Consider the following 13,821-nt stretch of genomic DNA (forward strand, 5'->3'; position numbering starts at 1 on the left):
AGTACCACTGGATATATTCGAAGGGAAGCGAGCAGCAAATAAACCCCAGAGCAGACGCCGGGTGTACGTACACCTCAGTTAGTTTGCTGCTAGCTATTAAATCAAGATGCAGCAGATTAATATAAATTTAATCTATTATCTCCATTACAAACCATAGCTGAGGGTTTAGGGTCTAGGGCTTTGGAATCAAGGCATACGAATTCGAGCCGAGGGTTTAGGGTTTGGGGCTGGGATTTAGTGTTTAGGGTTTAGGGTTTAGGGTTTAGGGTTTGGGGTTTGCTGCTCAGTGACTCCTGTGCAACGAGCCATCCGCCGACTGCAACTAGACAGCGTCCCTGACACTCTGCCGTGCAGGTGAAGCATTAAAACCCTAAACCCTCGACAGCAAACCCTAAACCCTCAGCCAGCAAACCCTAAACCCTTATCTCTTCGGGAAGATTTATCCGAACGTCCGCTGGAATGTTCAGTGACACTTTTAAGCTTTACGTTTTAGGGTTTAGGGTTTAGGGTTTAGGGTTTAGGGTTTAGGGTTTGGTATGTATGCAGGACGGCGGAGTTTCAAAAGGTTCGGCAGACGATATTAACCGGCATCAGACAACAACAAGGCGGAGAGCTGCTTTGTGAGGTTTTTCTCTCTTCAGCTTTCTTTGTCTCCGTTTGCTTTCTGCTGTCTCCTTCTTTGTTTTCTGCTGTCTCCTGCACATATACATATATATATATATATATATATATGCATATAGGTATATCTATATATACCTATATGCATATATATATATATATATCTGTATGAATGCGGATACTTGGCTGTAAATATCTCTGCATATATATATATATATACTCGTGTACATATATATACACATGTATATTTGTATGCATGCATGTATATATATATTTAAGCCTATATATATATATATATATATCTTGTAGTTGTACAATATAGTATGTATTTATGCATGTTAATATCTATTTATACATATGAATATATATATATATATATATATATTTGTTTTTATTTATATTCTTATCTACTTTGTTGTTGGTTTTGAGGTGTACAGACATCAGCGGCCTCCCCGGCACAGGGAAGACCGCCACAGTACAGAGTGTGCTGCGCTCGCTGCAACGAGAAGTGCAGCAAAAGGCAAGGGTTTAGGGTTTAGGGTTTAGGGTCTAGGGCTTACGGTTTAGAGTACAGGGTTTAGGGTTTAGGGTTTAGGGTTTAGCGCCTAGGGTTTTAGGGATTAGGGTTTAGAGTTTGGGGTGTAGGCTTTAGGGTCTAGGATTGAGGGTTTATGGGTTAGGGTTTAGGGTTTAGGGTTTAGGGTTTAGGGTTTGTTGTGTGTGTATTCAGACGGTTCCTGCGTTCCGGTGTATCGAAGTAAATGCAATGAGGCTTCAGCACCCAGATATGGTGTTTGTTGCGGTGTATAGGCAGCTGTTTGATTGCAAACCTCAAAACCCTCAGCATGCTTTTATTGAATTAGAAAGACATTTTATAAGAACGCCAATTGAAACCCTAAACCCTAATTCTCTTGCTCAAACGGATGGCGAAACCCTAAACCCTTACTCCTGGGGAGAAACAAACAAGAAAAGAAAAACATACAACAAACAAAAATGCAAGAGAGAACCTATGTATGCTCAAATTAGGGTTTAGGGTTTAGGGTTTAGGATTGAGTTGGGGTTAAGGGGTTTTTGTTTAGGGTTTCTGTTGTTTATTGTTTACCCTCTGCTGTTTATAACTGCTGTTTAGGGTTTAGGGTTTAGGGTTTAGGGTTTATTTCTTTTTGTCTAGGGTTTAGGGTTTAGACTTATGCTTTACACTTTGTTCTTCTCTCTTTGTTTATTTTTGCTTTATTGTTTATGTTTGTGTGTTCTTTCTTTATTATCTATGCTTATTTATTATATCTATTCTATGATAATTTATTATATCTGTTTTATGTTTATTTATTATATCTATTTTATGTTTATTTGTTATATTTATTTGCATATCTATTTTAATTACATTTGTAGTATAGTTCTCTTTGATTTCTATTTATATTTTTATTTATATATAATTTGTGTTGTTTGTTTGGGGTGTACGTACATCTATTTCTATTATATTTCTGTTGAATATCCCTTTGATTTTAATTTAACTTCTATTTTATTATATTAATATTAATATTTATATTTATATTTATATTGTTTGTGTGGGGTGTACGTACAGCGTATTGGTTGTTGATGAAGTAGATTGTCTGCAGAGCCGCAAGCAACGCGTTTTATATACTTTGTTTGACTGGGCCTTCAGCCCCTCTTCTTCTTTTATTTTAATTGCTATTGCCAACACTATTGACCTCCCTGAAAGACTTGCTAACGCTCGCTGCACTTCAAGAATAGGTTTGTTTCATTATATATTCACGCATTGTCTTGGCTAGCTAGCTATAGCTAGCTAGCTAGCTAGCTAGCTAGCTGGCTAGCTAGCTAGCTACCCTCATATCTGGCTAGCTGCGGATTTGCAGGCACAGTGAAGAACCCTTCAACTCTTGTTCGCTAGCTGTAGAGCTAGGTATAGCTAGCTATAGCTAGCTGTAGCTGTTGATGCTGCGTGTGGGGTGTTGGGGTGTACGTACACCGCAGGGTTTGGGCGGCTGACCTTCAATCCTTATACGAGTGAACAGATCGAAGGAATAATCCTTGAACGCCTGCAGGATTGCAAAGACCTCTTTGCTGAGTAGGGTTTAGGGTTTAGGGTTTAGGGTTTAAGGGCTTCTATGGCCTTTCAGGGTCCATTGGGGTTAAGGGTTTAGGGTTTAGGGTTTAGGGGCTTCCAGGGCGTACACCGCAGGGTTTGGGCGGCTGACCTTCAATCCTTATACGAGTGAACAGATCGAAGGAATAATCCTTGAACGCCTGCAGGATTGCAAAGACCTCTTTGCTGAGTAGGGTTTAGGGTTTAGGGTTTAGGGTTTAAGGGCTTCTATGGCCTTTCAGGGTCCATTGGGGTTAAGGGTTTAGGGTTTAGGGTTTAGGGGCTTCCAGGGTCTTTTCGGGTCAGTTGAGGTTTAGGGTTTAGGGTTTGGGATTTACGGTTTTTAAGGGCTTTCTAGGGTCATTTAGGGTTTAGGGCTTAGGGTCAATTAGGGTTTAGGGTTTAGGGTTTAGGGTTCAGTTTGTTTGTTTGTGCTGGGGTGTACGTACAGCGCAGCCATCAAAGTGTGTGCGCGGAAGATTGCGAATTTCTATGGAGATATCCGCAGGGCCTTGCAGGTCCTCAGGTAAACCCTAAACCCTAAACCCTAGTAAACCCTAGTAAACCCTAGTAAACCCTAGTAAACCCTAGTAAACCCTAGTATACCCTAATAAGCCAGAGTAAACCCTAATAAATCATGATAAACCCTAGTAAATCCCAGTAAACTTTATTAAACCCTAGTAAACCCTAGTAAACCCTAAACCCTAAACCATAGTAAATCCCTAATAAGCCCTAATAAATACACCTTAGTAAGCCCTAATAAACCCTAGTTAACCCTAATAAACTCTAATAAACCATATAAACCCCACTAAACCCTAAGAAACCCTAATAAACCCTAATACACCCTCATTAACCCTTATAAGCTGAGCAGCACTGCAGCCCCGCTGTTAGCTTTTAGAGTTTGTCTTCTGCTGCAGACGAGCGCTGGAGTCGCTACGTGAAGGGAAGAAGATCCATGTAAGGCACAAACAGCCTTCGCTAGGGTTTAGGGTTTAGGGTTTAGGGTTTAGGTTTGTTTAGGGGTGTTGTGCGTTGTTTAGGGTTGCCTATGGTTGGTTTAGCTCTAGGGAAGAGGGTGGTTTAGCACTTAGGGTTTAGGGTTTAGGGTTTAGGATTTCTGTGCTTCCTAAGCAGCGCCCACAGAACCTTGTTAATCTCAACAAATTAGGGTTTAGGGTTTAGGGTTTAGGGTTTAGAGTGATGTGGGTTTGCATGCGAGCAGCCTGCCGATATCACCAGCGCCGCCAACGACCTCTTCGATTCCGTGAGTCCGCAGTAGGGTTTAGGGTTTAGGGTTTACGGTTTAGGGTTTAGGATGTAGGGACTAGAGTTTAGGGTTTAAGGTTTGGTAGGGGTTTAGGGTTTAGGGTTTAGGTGTTGTGCGCTTGCTGCAGCCGCTGAAGGACTCGATTTTGCTGTTACCTCGGGGGATGAAGTGAGTGCTGGCTAGGGTTTAGGGTTTAGGGTTTAGGGTTATTGAGGGTTGCTTAGGGTTGTTTAGGGTTTAGGGCCCAGTGTTAATCAGATTTATTGACGTTTGCGTAGGGTTTATATTTAGTGATATTGAGGGTGTATTATTGAGGGTCCTGTTGGGTTAAGGGTTTAGGGTTTAGGGCTTCATGTGGTTTAGGGTTTAGGGTTTAGGGTTTGTGCGTTTCAGGCTGCTGCTGTATTGTTTGCTGCGGCAGCAGCGACAATCGGGTTGTGGGGTGGCGCTGCACTGTCTGTACACCTCAGTGCAAACGCTGCTGCAGACACACCCTAGCATTCTTATAGGCAGCAGCAGCAGCAGCAGCAGCAGCAGCTGCGCTGTTGCAGAGCATAGCAGAGTACTGGATATGCAGGACCTCAAGGCCATGATTGACACCGTAAACCCTAAACCCTAAACCCTCAACAGCTCAGCGACCCTCAACAGCTCAGCGAAGACCCTCCACAACGAGCTGCTCAGCTTCTCCAGACCCTACACCCTAAAACCCTAAACCCTAAACCCTAAACTCCAGCCTGAAGCCTACAATCATCTCATTCCAAAGCACAGTCAAAAGAGCTTCTAAACCCTAAACCCTAAACCCTAAACCCTTGGGGCTGTTGGGGTTGATTGGGGTGTACGTGCAGCTGGCCAGCATGCGCATTGTTGAGGTGTATCTGCATCTACCGCGGACTGAAGAGCCTCTGCCTGCAGTACCACCTGCTGCTGCTGCTGGCAGCAGCAGCAGCAGCAGCAGGAAGGCAGGCGCCCATACACCTGGAGGGCGAAGAGGGTTTGCTGTTGACGCTGTTATCGATGAAGCTGGAGGAGACACTGAAATTGCTATTATTGCGCCGGTGTGCCTTGCTGCTGCTGCTGCTGCTGCTCCTTCTGCTACTGCTGCTGCTGCTCCTTCTGCTGCTGCTGCTTTTTCTTTTGCTGCTACTGTTGCTACTGCTGGGGTCGCTGCTGCTGCAGAGGCAAGCGCTCCTTCTGCTACTGCTGCTGCTGCTCCTTCTGCTGCTGCTGCTTTTTCTTTTGCTGCTACTGTTGCTACTGCTGGGGTCGCTGCTGCTGCAGAGGCAAGCTGAGGCGTCTCTGGGCTGCGTGTTCCCTGTGCTGCTGTACTGCTGCTGTTGCTGCTGCTGCTGCTGCAGTTTTGCTGCTGCTGCACCTGCTGCAGTGTTGTTGCTGCTCCTGTTCCATTAGGGTGTCTCGTTACCTTCCTGTGTTATTGCTGCTGCTGCTGCTGTTGCTGCTGCTGCTGCTGCAGATCGACGACCTGGTGGCGGCGTTCATGCGAGATGAAGACCTTGAGGGTTTGCCGCTGTAGTTAACAGCAGCAGCAGCAGCAGCAGCAGCAGCAGCAGCAGTAACAGCAGCAGCAGCAACGACAGCACTACCATCAGCAGCAGGCGCAGCGTGCCAGCAGCAGTTCTCTGCTGCCGCTGCTGTTTTGCTTAAACCCAGTCGTTTATCTGTATGCATGCATGCAGATAAACAGACATGCATGCATGCATGCAGATAGATAAACATGCATGCATGCAGATAAACAGACATACATGCATGCATGCATGCAGATAAACAGACATACATGCATGCATGCATGCAGATAAACATGCATGCATGCGTGCATGCATTTAAGCATCCATGCATGCATGCATCAAACCAAATATGCATGCAGATGTGCATGCATGCATGCATGCATATAATCAGCAATGCATGCATGCATGCTTGCAGACTTCTTTGATGCATGCATGCTTGCAGACTTCTTTGCATGCGTGAATGCATGCATTTAATTTTCTTGTGCATTTTTAGAATTGTTGGTGATGCTTTGGAGGGGCAGATACGTTTGCGTAGCAGCAGCAGCAGCAGCAACAGCAGCAGCAGCAACAGCAGCAGCAGCAGCAGCGCTGCAGTGTCTGTACACATGCTGTTAACAACTCTTCTCTTCAGCAAACCCTACACCCTCAACAGCAACAAACCACAGCAACAGCAAACCCTAAGAAAAGACAAAATGAAGGAGAGGCATCCAAAACAAACGAATTGCTGCTGCCACATGCATGCAGCAGAGAAGCTGCTGCTGTAGTCTTTGCTGCTGCTGCCATATGCATGCAGCAGAGAAGCTGCTGCTGTAGTCTTTGCTGCTGCTGCAACAGTTAGAGTACCGCAGCAGCAGCAGCAGGAGTAGCACCAGCACCAGCAAACCTTGCTGCTACAACTGCAGCAGAGGAGCTACTTGTGCTGCCACCCAATGCCTCCTTTGACGAGAAGCAGCAACAACAGCAGCAACAGCAGCAGCAACAAGAGAGAGCAGCAGCTGCAGCTATTTTCCTCGCATTCCCACTCGCGATACAGCAGCAGCAGCAACAGCAGCAGCAACAGCAGTAGCAGCAGCAAAAGCAGCAACTGCAGTTACAGCAGCAACAGCAGCAGCAACCTCCTCAATAGCAGCACCGGCCGTAGCAGCAACCGGCAGCGATGCAATGCTGCTGCTGCCGCTGCTGTTGTTGCTGCTGCTGCGCAGGAGACCGTGCAGGCGAACGGGAGAGAGACAAAGCCAATACAGCAGCAGCAGCAGCAGCAGCAGCAGCAGCCCATAGGGGCTTCGGCAGCAGCAACAACTGCAGCAGCAGCACTACGCGCTTGATTTGCTGAGAGTGCAGCAGGAACAGCAGCAGCAACCGCAGCAGCAGCAAAACAGAACATGAAGAGCCCTGGCGTCCTGTGTTTGCAGCAGCAGCAGCAGCAGCAAGTACAGCAGCAACAACAACGGAGGCTGGCTCCTGTCTCCTAGCAGCAGCAGCAGCAGCAAACTCTGCAGCAGAGAAGAAGCTGTCTCCTGTCTCCGAGCAGCAGCGGCCCAGGCAAAAGGCAGCAAATCTCTTTACGGTTTTATGCTGCTGCAGCGTGCAGCAGCAACTCAGCATAGGGGTGAGGATGGCTAGCTAAGCAGCTAGCTAAGCAGCTAGCTAAGCAGTTAGCTAAGCAGCTACTTGGGCGCCTGCCTTGCTAGCCACCCTGATACGCAAATAGCTAGCTAGCTAGCTAGCTAGCCAGCTATTCTCTTAGGCTCGTATTTAGCTAGCTAGCCATCCTAGCAGGCAGATAGCTACATAGCTAGCCAGCCGGAAAGCTATCTAGCAAGACAGCTAGCGAGACAGCTACCTAGCTATGCAGCTGGCTAGCCACACAGCTAACTAGCGAGACAGCTAGCTAGAGGAACAGCTACCTAACCATACAGCTAGCTAGTCAGACAGCTAGCTATCGAGACAGTTAGCTAACCAGACAGCTAGCTAGTCAGCCGGCTAGCTAGCGAGACAGCTAGCTAGCCAGACAGCTACATAGAGGGGCACTGAGTCTAGCTGGGCAGCACAATGGCTAACCAGAAGAAGTTAATGTGAGTGTAAGGCTGCAGTACGTTAGGGCGTGCAGCGAAACCCTAAACCCTAAACCCTAAACCCTAAACACTAAACCCTAGATGTTCTTTGTGCCCTCTGGGCAGAAGGGAGGCAAAAGGAGCTGCTTTTAGAAAGTGTAGAAGTGCTTATTAAATGGAAGATTGCATAAAAAATGAACTTTAAATTCTAGGGTTTAGGGTTTAGGGTTTAGGGTTTAGGGTTTAGGGTTTAGGGGTTAGGGTTTACCGGAGGCCCCATCACAGGGGGAGGCCCCCAGCGTTTGGGGAGCGAGGAATGCATGCAAAGAGAATAAAAGCTGTCTTAGTGTTTTTTATGCTAAAATTAGAGTTTAGGGTTTAGGGTTTAGGGTTTAGGGTTTAGGGTTTTGTGGTCTTGGTTTCGTTTCAGGCGCCACATGAACGAACGCCTGTCTTTGCTCAGCACTGCAAGGTCTAGTGTGCAGGGCTTGATGATTAGGGTTTAGGGTTTAGGGTTTAGGGTTTAGGGTTTGCATGTCAATCTATAGAGTAGAAACTGCGGCTTCCCCTTGCGCGTGCAGCAACTGGGATCGCCTGCTAACCGATCCCCGCAGCAGAGCTGCTGCAGGGCCGCTGTCTTTTGAAGCAGCAGCAGCAGCAGCAGCAGCAGCAGCGAAAACCTTTTCAGCAGCAGCGAGAGAAGCATTCACAGGAGCAGCAGCAGCAGCAGCAGCAGCTGCTGCTGCTGCTTCACAACCGGCAATGGCCCGTAGCAGCAGCTTCTAGCATCAGACGATGACAACAGCAGCAGCAGCAGCAACAGCAGCAGCAAAGCTGCGTGCTTCAGGAGGAGAGAATAAGAACAACCACCGCTGGGGCAGCAGCAGCAGCTACTGCAGTCTCAACAGCAGCAGCAGCAGCTGCTGCTGCAGCAACAGCAGCAGCAGCACATATCGATCTCCCCTCCATGTACACCACGCGCAGCTGAGGCGAACTTACAATGAGATCCTAGGCATTACCAGCAGCAGCAGAAGGTGCAGCAGCAGTTGCTGCAGCAGCAGCAGCAATGCAGCAGCTGCCGCTGCGGTTGATGCGCCGCAGCAGGCGAGCAGCATTTATTATTCAGGCATATCGTCGCAATATCCAGCAGCAGCAGCAGCAGAAAAAGCAGCAGCAGTAGAAACAGCCGCAGCAGCTGCAGCAGCAGCAGCAGCAGCTGCTGCTGTCCCAGTGTATCCTGTCCCTGTTGATCCTCCGCGCCGCAGGCAACCTGCGTGCAGCAGCAGCAGGTGCAGCAGCAGGAGCAGCAGCGGGAGCAGCAGCAGCAGCAGCTGCTGCAGCAACTGCAGCCGCACCATTTGCTCTTGCTGGTCAGGTAGCGTCTATGTGCCATGTCTAGATACGATTGAAGCAGCAGCAGGAGCAGCAGCAGGAGCAGCAGCAGGTGCAGCAGGAGCTTCAGGAAAGTTGCTGGCAGCGTCAGAGCAAGAGGCGCAGCAGCAGCAGCAGCAGCAGCGACTGCAGCAGCGGGAGCAGCAGCATGGGTTGGAGCCGCGCTGCACAAGGGTTTATTCTGCTGCTGCTGTATGTGAAGTAGATGGGCAGCTGCTGCCTCGTAAGCAGCAGCAGCGACAAGAGCTTCACCGTTTTGTTGCTGCTGCACTGCAGCAAGAACTAGGGAGGAGTTTGCTGCCTTTTCAGGTGTATAGGCTGCCTATAACAGCAGCAATATGTATGTTGTGGGGTTGCTTGCTGCTGGGACTAGGCGCTGTGCTGCTGCTGTTCTCGCTGCAAGCAGCAGAAGTGCTGCTGCCATACAACAGCAGCAGCAAAGTGGGTGTCCCTATACCTTTTCAGGTGTATAGGCAGCTCAACCCACCGTTGTTTGTTTATTATCGTTTAGATGGATTCTATGCTAATTACAGACCCTTTCTCAAAGACGGGCCGCCTCAAGTTAACTCAGGATACAAATGCGAAGGTAAACCCTAAACCCTAAACCCTAAACCCTACCAAACCCTAGACCCTACGACATCCTTAACCCTAAACCCTACGAAACTCTAAACCCTGCGAAACCATTAACCCTACTAAACCATCAACCCTTAACCCTACGAAACCCTAAACCCTAAACCCTAATAATAATAACAAATAATCAACCCTAAACCCTTATTCTAAACCCTATATATATATATATATATGTATATATATATATATAGAGGAGTACAAACCCTAAACCCTAAACCCCAACATGAAACCCAGAAGACAAAACCCTAAATATGCACCCCTAAACCCTAAAAGCGAAGCTGCTGATAAGAAGCTTAAGCCTCTAAACCCTACACCCTTTTATTATATTTCTTCAGTTAAATAAATAAATAAATAAACAATTTTATATTTGTTTTAATAATTTTTTTAGTTATATAAATTAATTAATTTATTTTATTTATTTATATTTGTTTGTATTATTTTTTTTAGTTATAAAGACACAAGCGGAGGCTCTAGCTTTGCGTTTTGTTGAGGGGGTTCAGACGTTGCCTCCTTTGCTTCGGGAGGTGGGATCGGGCGATCCCATAGACCCCACAGCTCCGGAGGCGTTCCCTTGTGGGGCGCAGGCTGTCTCTCTTTTTAACGATGATATCGCCTTCAAGAGACAGCTCAAAGACGGTAAAGTGCTGTCTCTCTCTCTCGACTTCAACTCTGTCGCCTACAAATGGGATTTTCTACAGTTCATGGTTAGCTTTATATATTTTTGTTTATTTTTATTGTTTTATCTTTATTATTATCTTTATTATTATCTTTATTATTATCTTTATTATTATCTTTATTATTATCTTTGTTGTATTTATTACTATCTTTATTATTATCTTTATTATTATCTTTATTATCTTTCTACAGTTCATGGTTAGCCTTTATATACATATATATATATATTGTTTTTATTGTTATTGTCCTTATTATTATTATTATTGTTGTTGTTGTTGTTGTTATTATTATTGTTATTATTATTATTATGAGGGTTTAATAGGGTTTATCGAGGGTTTACTAGGGTTTAGTAGGGCTTGGTAGGGTTTATTGGGGTTTATTAGGGTTTGTCGATGGTTTTCAAGCGCTTATTAGGGTTTGTTAGGTTTTGTCGAGGGTTTACTAGGGTTTTTTAGGGTGTATTAGGGTTTATTAGGGTGTATTAGGGTTTATTAGGGTGTATTAGGGTTTATTAGGGTTTAGTGTATACGATTGCGTGAGTGTGTGGCAGTTGCACAAGGTATTCAATCAGCTGCATTGCTTCCCTCCATTAGTTTTTAGGGTTTAGGGTTTGGGGTTTAAGGTTTAGGGTTTGGGGTTTAGGCTTTAGGGTTTAGGGTTTAGGGTTTAGGGTAGAGGGTTTAGGGTATAGAGTTTAGGGTTTAGGGTTTAGGGTTTAGGGTTTAGGGTTTGTGTGCAGGTAAAGAACTCTACGTGGGAGTCTGAGGGTTTACAACCCTGGATATTACCTTCAGACCCTAAATTTAGGGTTTGGCTGCATCCTCCTTTAACGCCTAACTTTCAGAAACTTTATGCTGTTCTGTGGGAGCCGCTTCTTCCTGGTGTTCAATACTATGCTGTTCTTACTAAAAACAGTAAACCCTAAACCCTAAACCCTAATCTCTACGCTCTTCTCTCGGAAACAAACGCTCTTTCTGGTTGTCAATATTATGCTCTACTCACGAAAAACCCTAAACCCTAAACCCTGTGCAGACAGCGCATGCCTATAATATATATTTACATATAATATAGACTATGTATACAACATATATATATATATATATATTATTTATTTATTTATTTATTTATATACTGTAGTTGTACATTGTACACTGCATAAATATATATATATATATATGTATATATATATACTATTTACAGCATGTATAAAATAAATAAATATATATATATATATATATGCATTTAAATACAATATAAACAATATGCAGGATCTAATGTACATTATATTTAAATATATATATATATATATATATTTGTTTATGTATACTGTAGATATATACACGTACATATATACATTAACATATATTTTTCTACGAAGTAAGTGCAGTGGTGAATATTGAAAAAAGTTTTAAGGGTTCAGGGTTTGGAGTGTATATATTATGGGTTTAGGGTTTAGGGTTTAGGGTTTAGGGTTTAGGGTTTAGGGTTTAGGGTTTAGGGTTTAGAGTTGTAGCGAAAGCTTCATCGCATTGGTGCGCGAGTCTTGAGGTGTAAGATGTACGAGCTTGTACAAGGGTGTATGAGCGTTTTGGGTCAAGGGTTTAGGGTTTAGGGTTTAGGGTTTAGGGTTTAGGGTTTAGGGTTTGTGCAGAGTGGCCTGCGGAGGCGTGGGGGGCTTCGAAGGCCTTTGTGATTGCTGGATTAACTCCGATGGGAGGTGCAAATCTACCTTTAGCTGTAGCTACGATTGCAGCGGGTGCGTATAAACCCTAAACCCTAAACCCTAGGAAACCCTAATCAACCCTCTAGACAGAGCGCAGCGCAAACCCTAAACCCTCGCTGCTATTTCTTCTTACTTTCAGGTGCCCTTTGCATTCTCGTAGTGTTGCTGCTTTGCTGCATGAAGAAGCTGAAGCTCAAGTTCGTTAGCAGCACCGGTAAGGGTTTAGGGTTTAGGGTTTAGGGTTTACGCTGGCTCCACTTCAGACATCTCCTGCTCACCCAGATGCACACCCCTCACGGTATAAGCCTAAAGGTTTAGGGTTTAGGGTTTAGGGTTTAGGGTTTAGGGCTTAGGGTTTAGCGTTTGTGTGGCTGCAGCGCGAGGGGTGAACTTGAAGACAGAGCCTGCGAATGCAGAAGCTGGTACAGAGGGTTTAGGGTTTAGGGTTTAGGGTTTAGGGTTTAGGGTCTTTTTCCCTGCATCGCTGGTGGTTTAGAGTTTAAGGTTTATTAGAGTGCCGTTTGGTGTATGTATTGCACCTGCTGCAGCAGCTGCTGCAATTGTTTCTTTTGCTGCTGTATTCGCAGCAGCAGCAGCAGGTGCAGCAGCAGCAGCAGTAGCAGCAGCAGCAGCAGCAGTCTCCTAGCATAGAGCCTTGTGCGTGCTTTGCTGAGTTGTTATAATCTGTCAGGATTTGCTGCTGCTGCTGCTGCTGCTGCTGCTGTTTGTGCTGCGTGTTTGCGTACAGCGGAGAGCAGCGTGTCTCAGCGCAAGGGGTCTGGGGGCCCTTCTGCTGCTGCTGCTGCTGCTGCTGCTGCTGATGGTAGTGGTTTACAAAGCCAGTCAACAGAGGAGGAATTATCGAGGCTGCTGCAGCTGCTGCCAGCTGCAGCACCTGCTTGTCTGTGTCCTGCACACTGCAGAGCAGCAGATGACGGGAGGTGGGACACCCTTGCTGTTCGTGGTGCTGCTCCTGCTGCTGCTGCTCCTGCTGCTGCTGCTGCTCCTGCTGCAGCAGCAGCAGCAGCAGCGCAGCAAATGGAAGGACCTGAAGAGACAGAAGAGTACTCGCAGTTTAGCGAAGGAGACAGCAATATAACCGATGATGATTATGAAGAAAGACGAAAATCTTATCAACTCCAGCTTGGCGATGATGCAGCCAGCAGCCAATACCCCTAGCAGCAGCAGCAGCAGCAGCAGCAGCAGCTGCAGCAGCTGCAGCAGCAGAAGTAAGGAGGGGTGCGGGCAGATGCTGTTGCTGTTTCTGCACAACGCTGCTGCGGCTTTTTTTGCTGCTGCTTCTGATGGTGCGCTCGCTGCTGCTGCTGCAGCAACAGCAGCAGCAACAGCACCAGCAGGAGCAGCAGCAGCAGCAACAACGGCAGCAACACAAGAGGGGGCCTTGCAACCCTCTCTGTTGTCTCCTCCTTCCCTGGGGTGAAGGCACTTCCGAATCTAGGGTTTAGGGTTTAGGGTTTACGCGCAGAGCTGAAGACCCTAAATTAAACAAGCAAAGTGCTTGTACACCTCAAACCCTAAACCATATATACTTCTGCTGCTCCTGCTTGCAGAGGAGACAGGGGTAGATGATTATTAATAACTTTCTTCTATTGTACACTTCTTATAAATAAACAAACAAATATATATATATATATATATTTGTTTATTTATTTATTTATTTATTAAATATATTTATCTCTAAGACCTTCTTCTCTTTTACACGTTTACACAAAATATTTGCTTTCTTCATCAGCACAAACAGATAAATAAATATAAATAAATATAAATAAACAAATATAAATAAATAAAAACATATAAATATATTTATATAGATA

The 13,821-nt window shown here is 45.5% G+C and overlaps 2 protein-coding genes across 2 annotated transcripts in view; both read left to right on the forward strand.

Moving 5' to 3' along the window:
• The window catches only part of EAH_00019430 (origin recognition complex 1 protein, putative), a gene marked incomplete at both ends in the record, with an annotated part of 9,672 nt that extends 3,094 nt beyond the window's left edge, over positions 1–6,578 (forward strand). Inside the window, 14 exons of the mRNA XM_013397318.1 lie at positions 288–354; positions 547–625; positions 1,349–1,410; positions 2,201–2,370; positions 2,611–2,704; positions 2,805–2,912; positions 3,174–3,248; positions 3,640–3,679; positions 3,945–3,986; positions 4,117–4,157; positions 4,383–4,590; positions 4,835–5,044; positions 6,034–6,111; positions 6,351–6,578. Of these exons, the coding sequence (XP_013252772.1) occupies positions 288–354; positions 547–625; positions 1,349–1,410; positions 2,201–2,370; positions 2,611–2,704; positions 2,805–2,912; positions 3,174–3,248; positions 3,640–3,679; positions 3,945–3,986; positions 4,117–4,157; positions 4,383–4,590; positions 4,835–5,044; positions 6,034–6,111; positions 6,351–6,578 (1,502 nt within the window). The remainder of the gene's footprint in view (positions 1–287; positions 355–546; positions 626–1,348; positions 1,411–2,200; positions 2,371–2,610; positions 2,705–2,804; positions 2,913–3,173; positions 3,249–3,639; positions 3,680–3,944; positions 3,987–4,116; positions 4,158–4,382; positions 4,591–4,834; positions 5,045–6,033; positions 6,112–6,350) is intronic.
• Positions 6,579–8,361: 1,783 nt separating this feature from the next.
• Positions 8,362–13,165, forward strand: EAH_00019440 (hypothetical protein, conserved; the record flags this gene model as incomplete). Its single annotated transcript, XM_013397319.1, has 8 exons — positions 8,362–9,181; positions 9,492–9,544; positions 10,089–10,292; positions 10,769–10,822; positions 11,003–11,177; positions 11,915–12,019; positions 12,364–12,408; positions 12,735–13,165. 8 exons carry the CDS (start codon positions 8,362–8,364, stop codon positions 13,163–13,165), a joined length of 1,887 nt encoding a protein of 628 aa, XP_013252773.1.
• Positions 13,166–13,821: the final 656 nt, after the last annotated feature.

Source organism: Eimeria acervulina, genomic scaffold (assembly GCF_000499425.1).
Source record: "Eimeria acervulina Houghton genomic scaffold, Eah_scaff130, whole genome shotgun sequence".
Taxonomy (NCBI): Eukaryota; Apicomplexa; class Conoidasida; order Eucoccidiorida; family Eimeriidae; genus Eimeria; species Eimeria acervulina.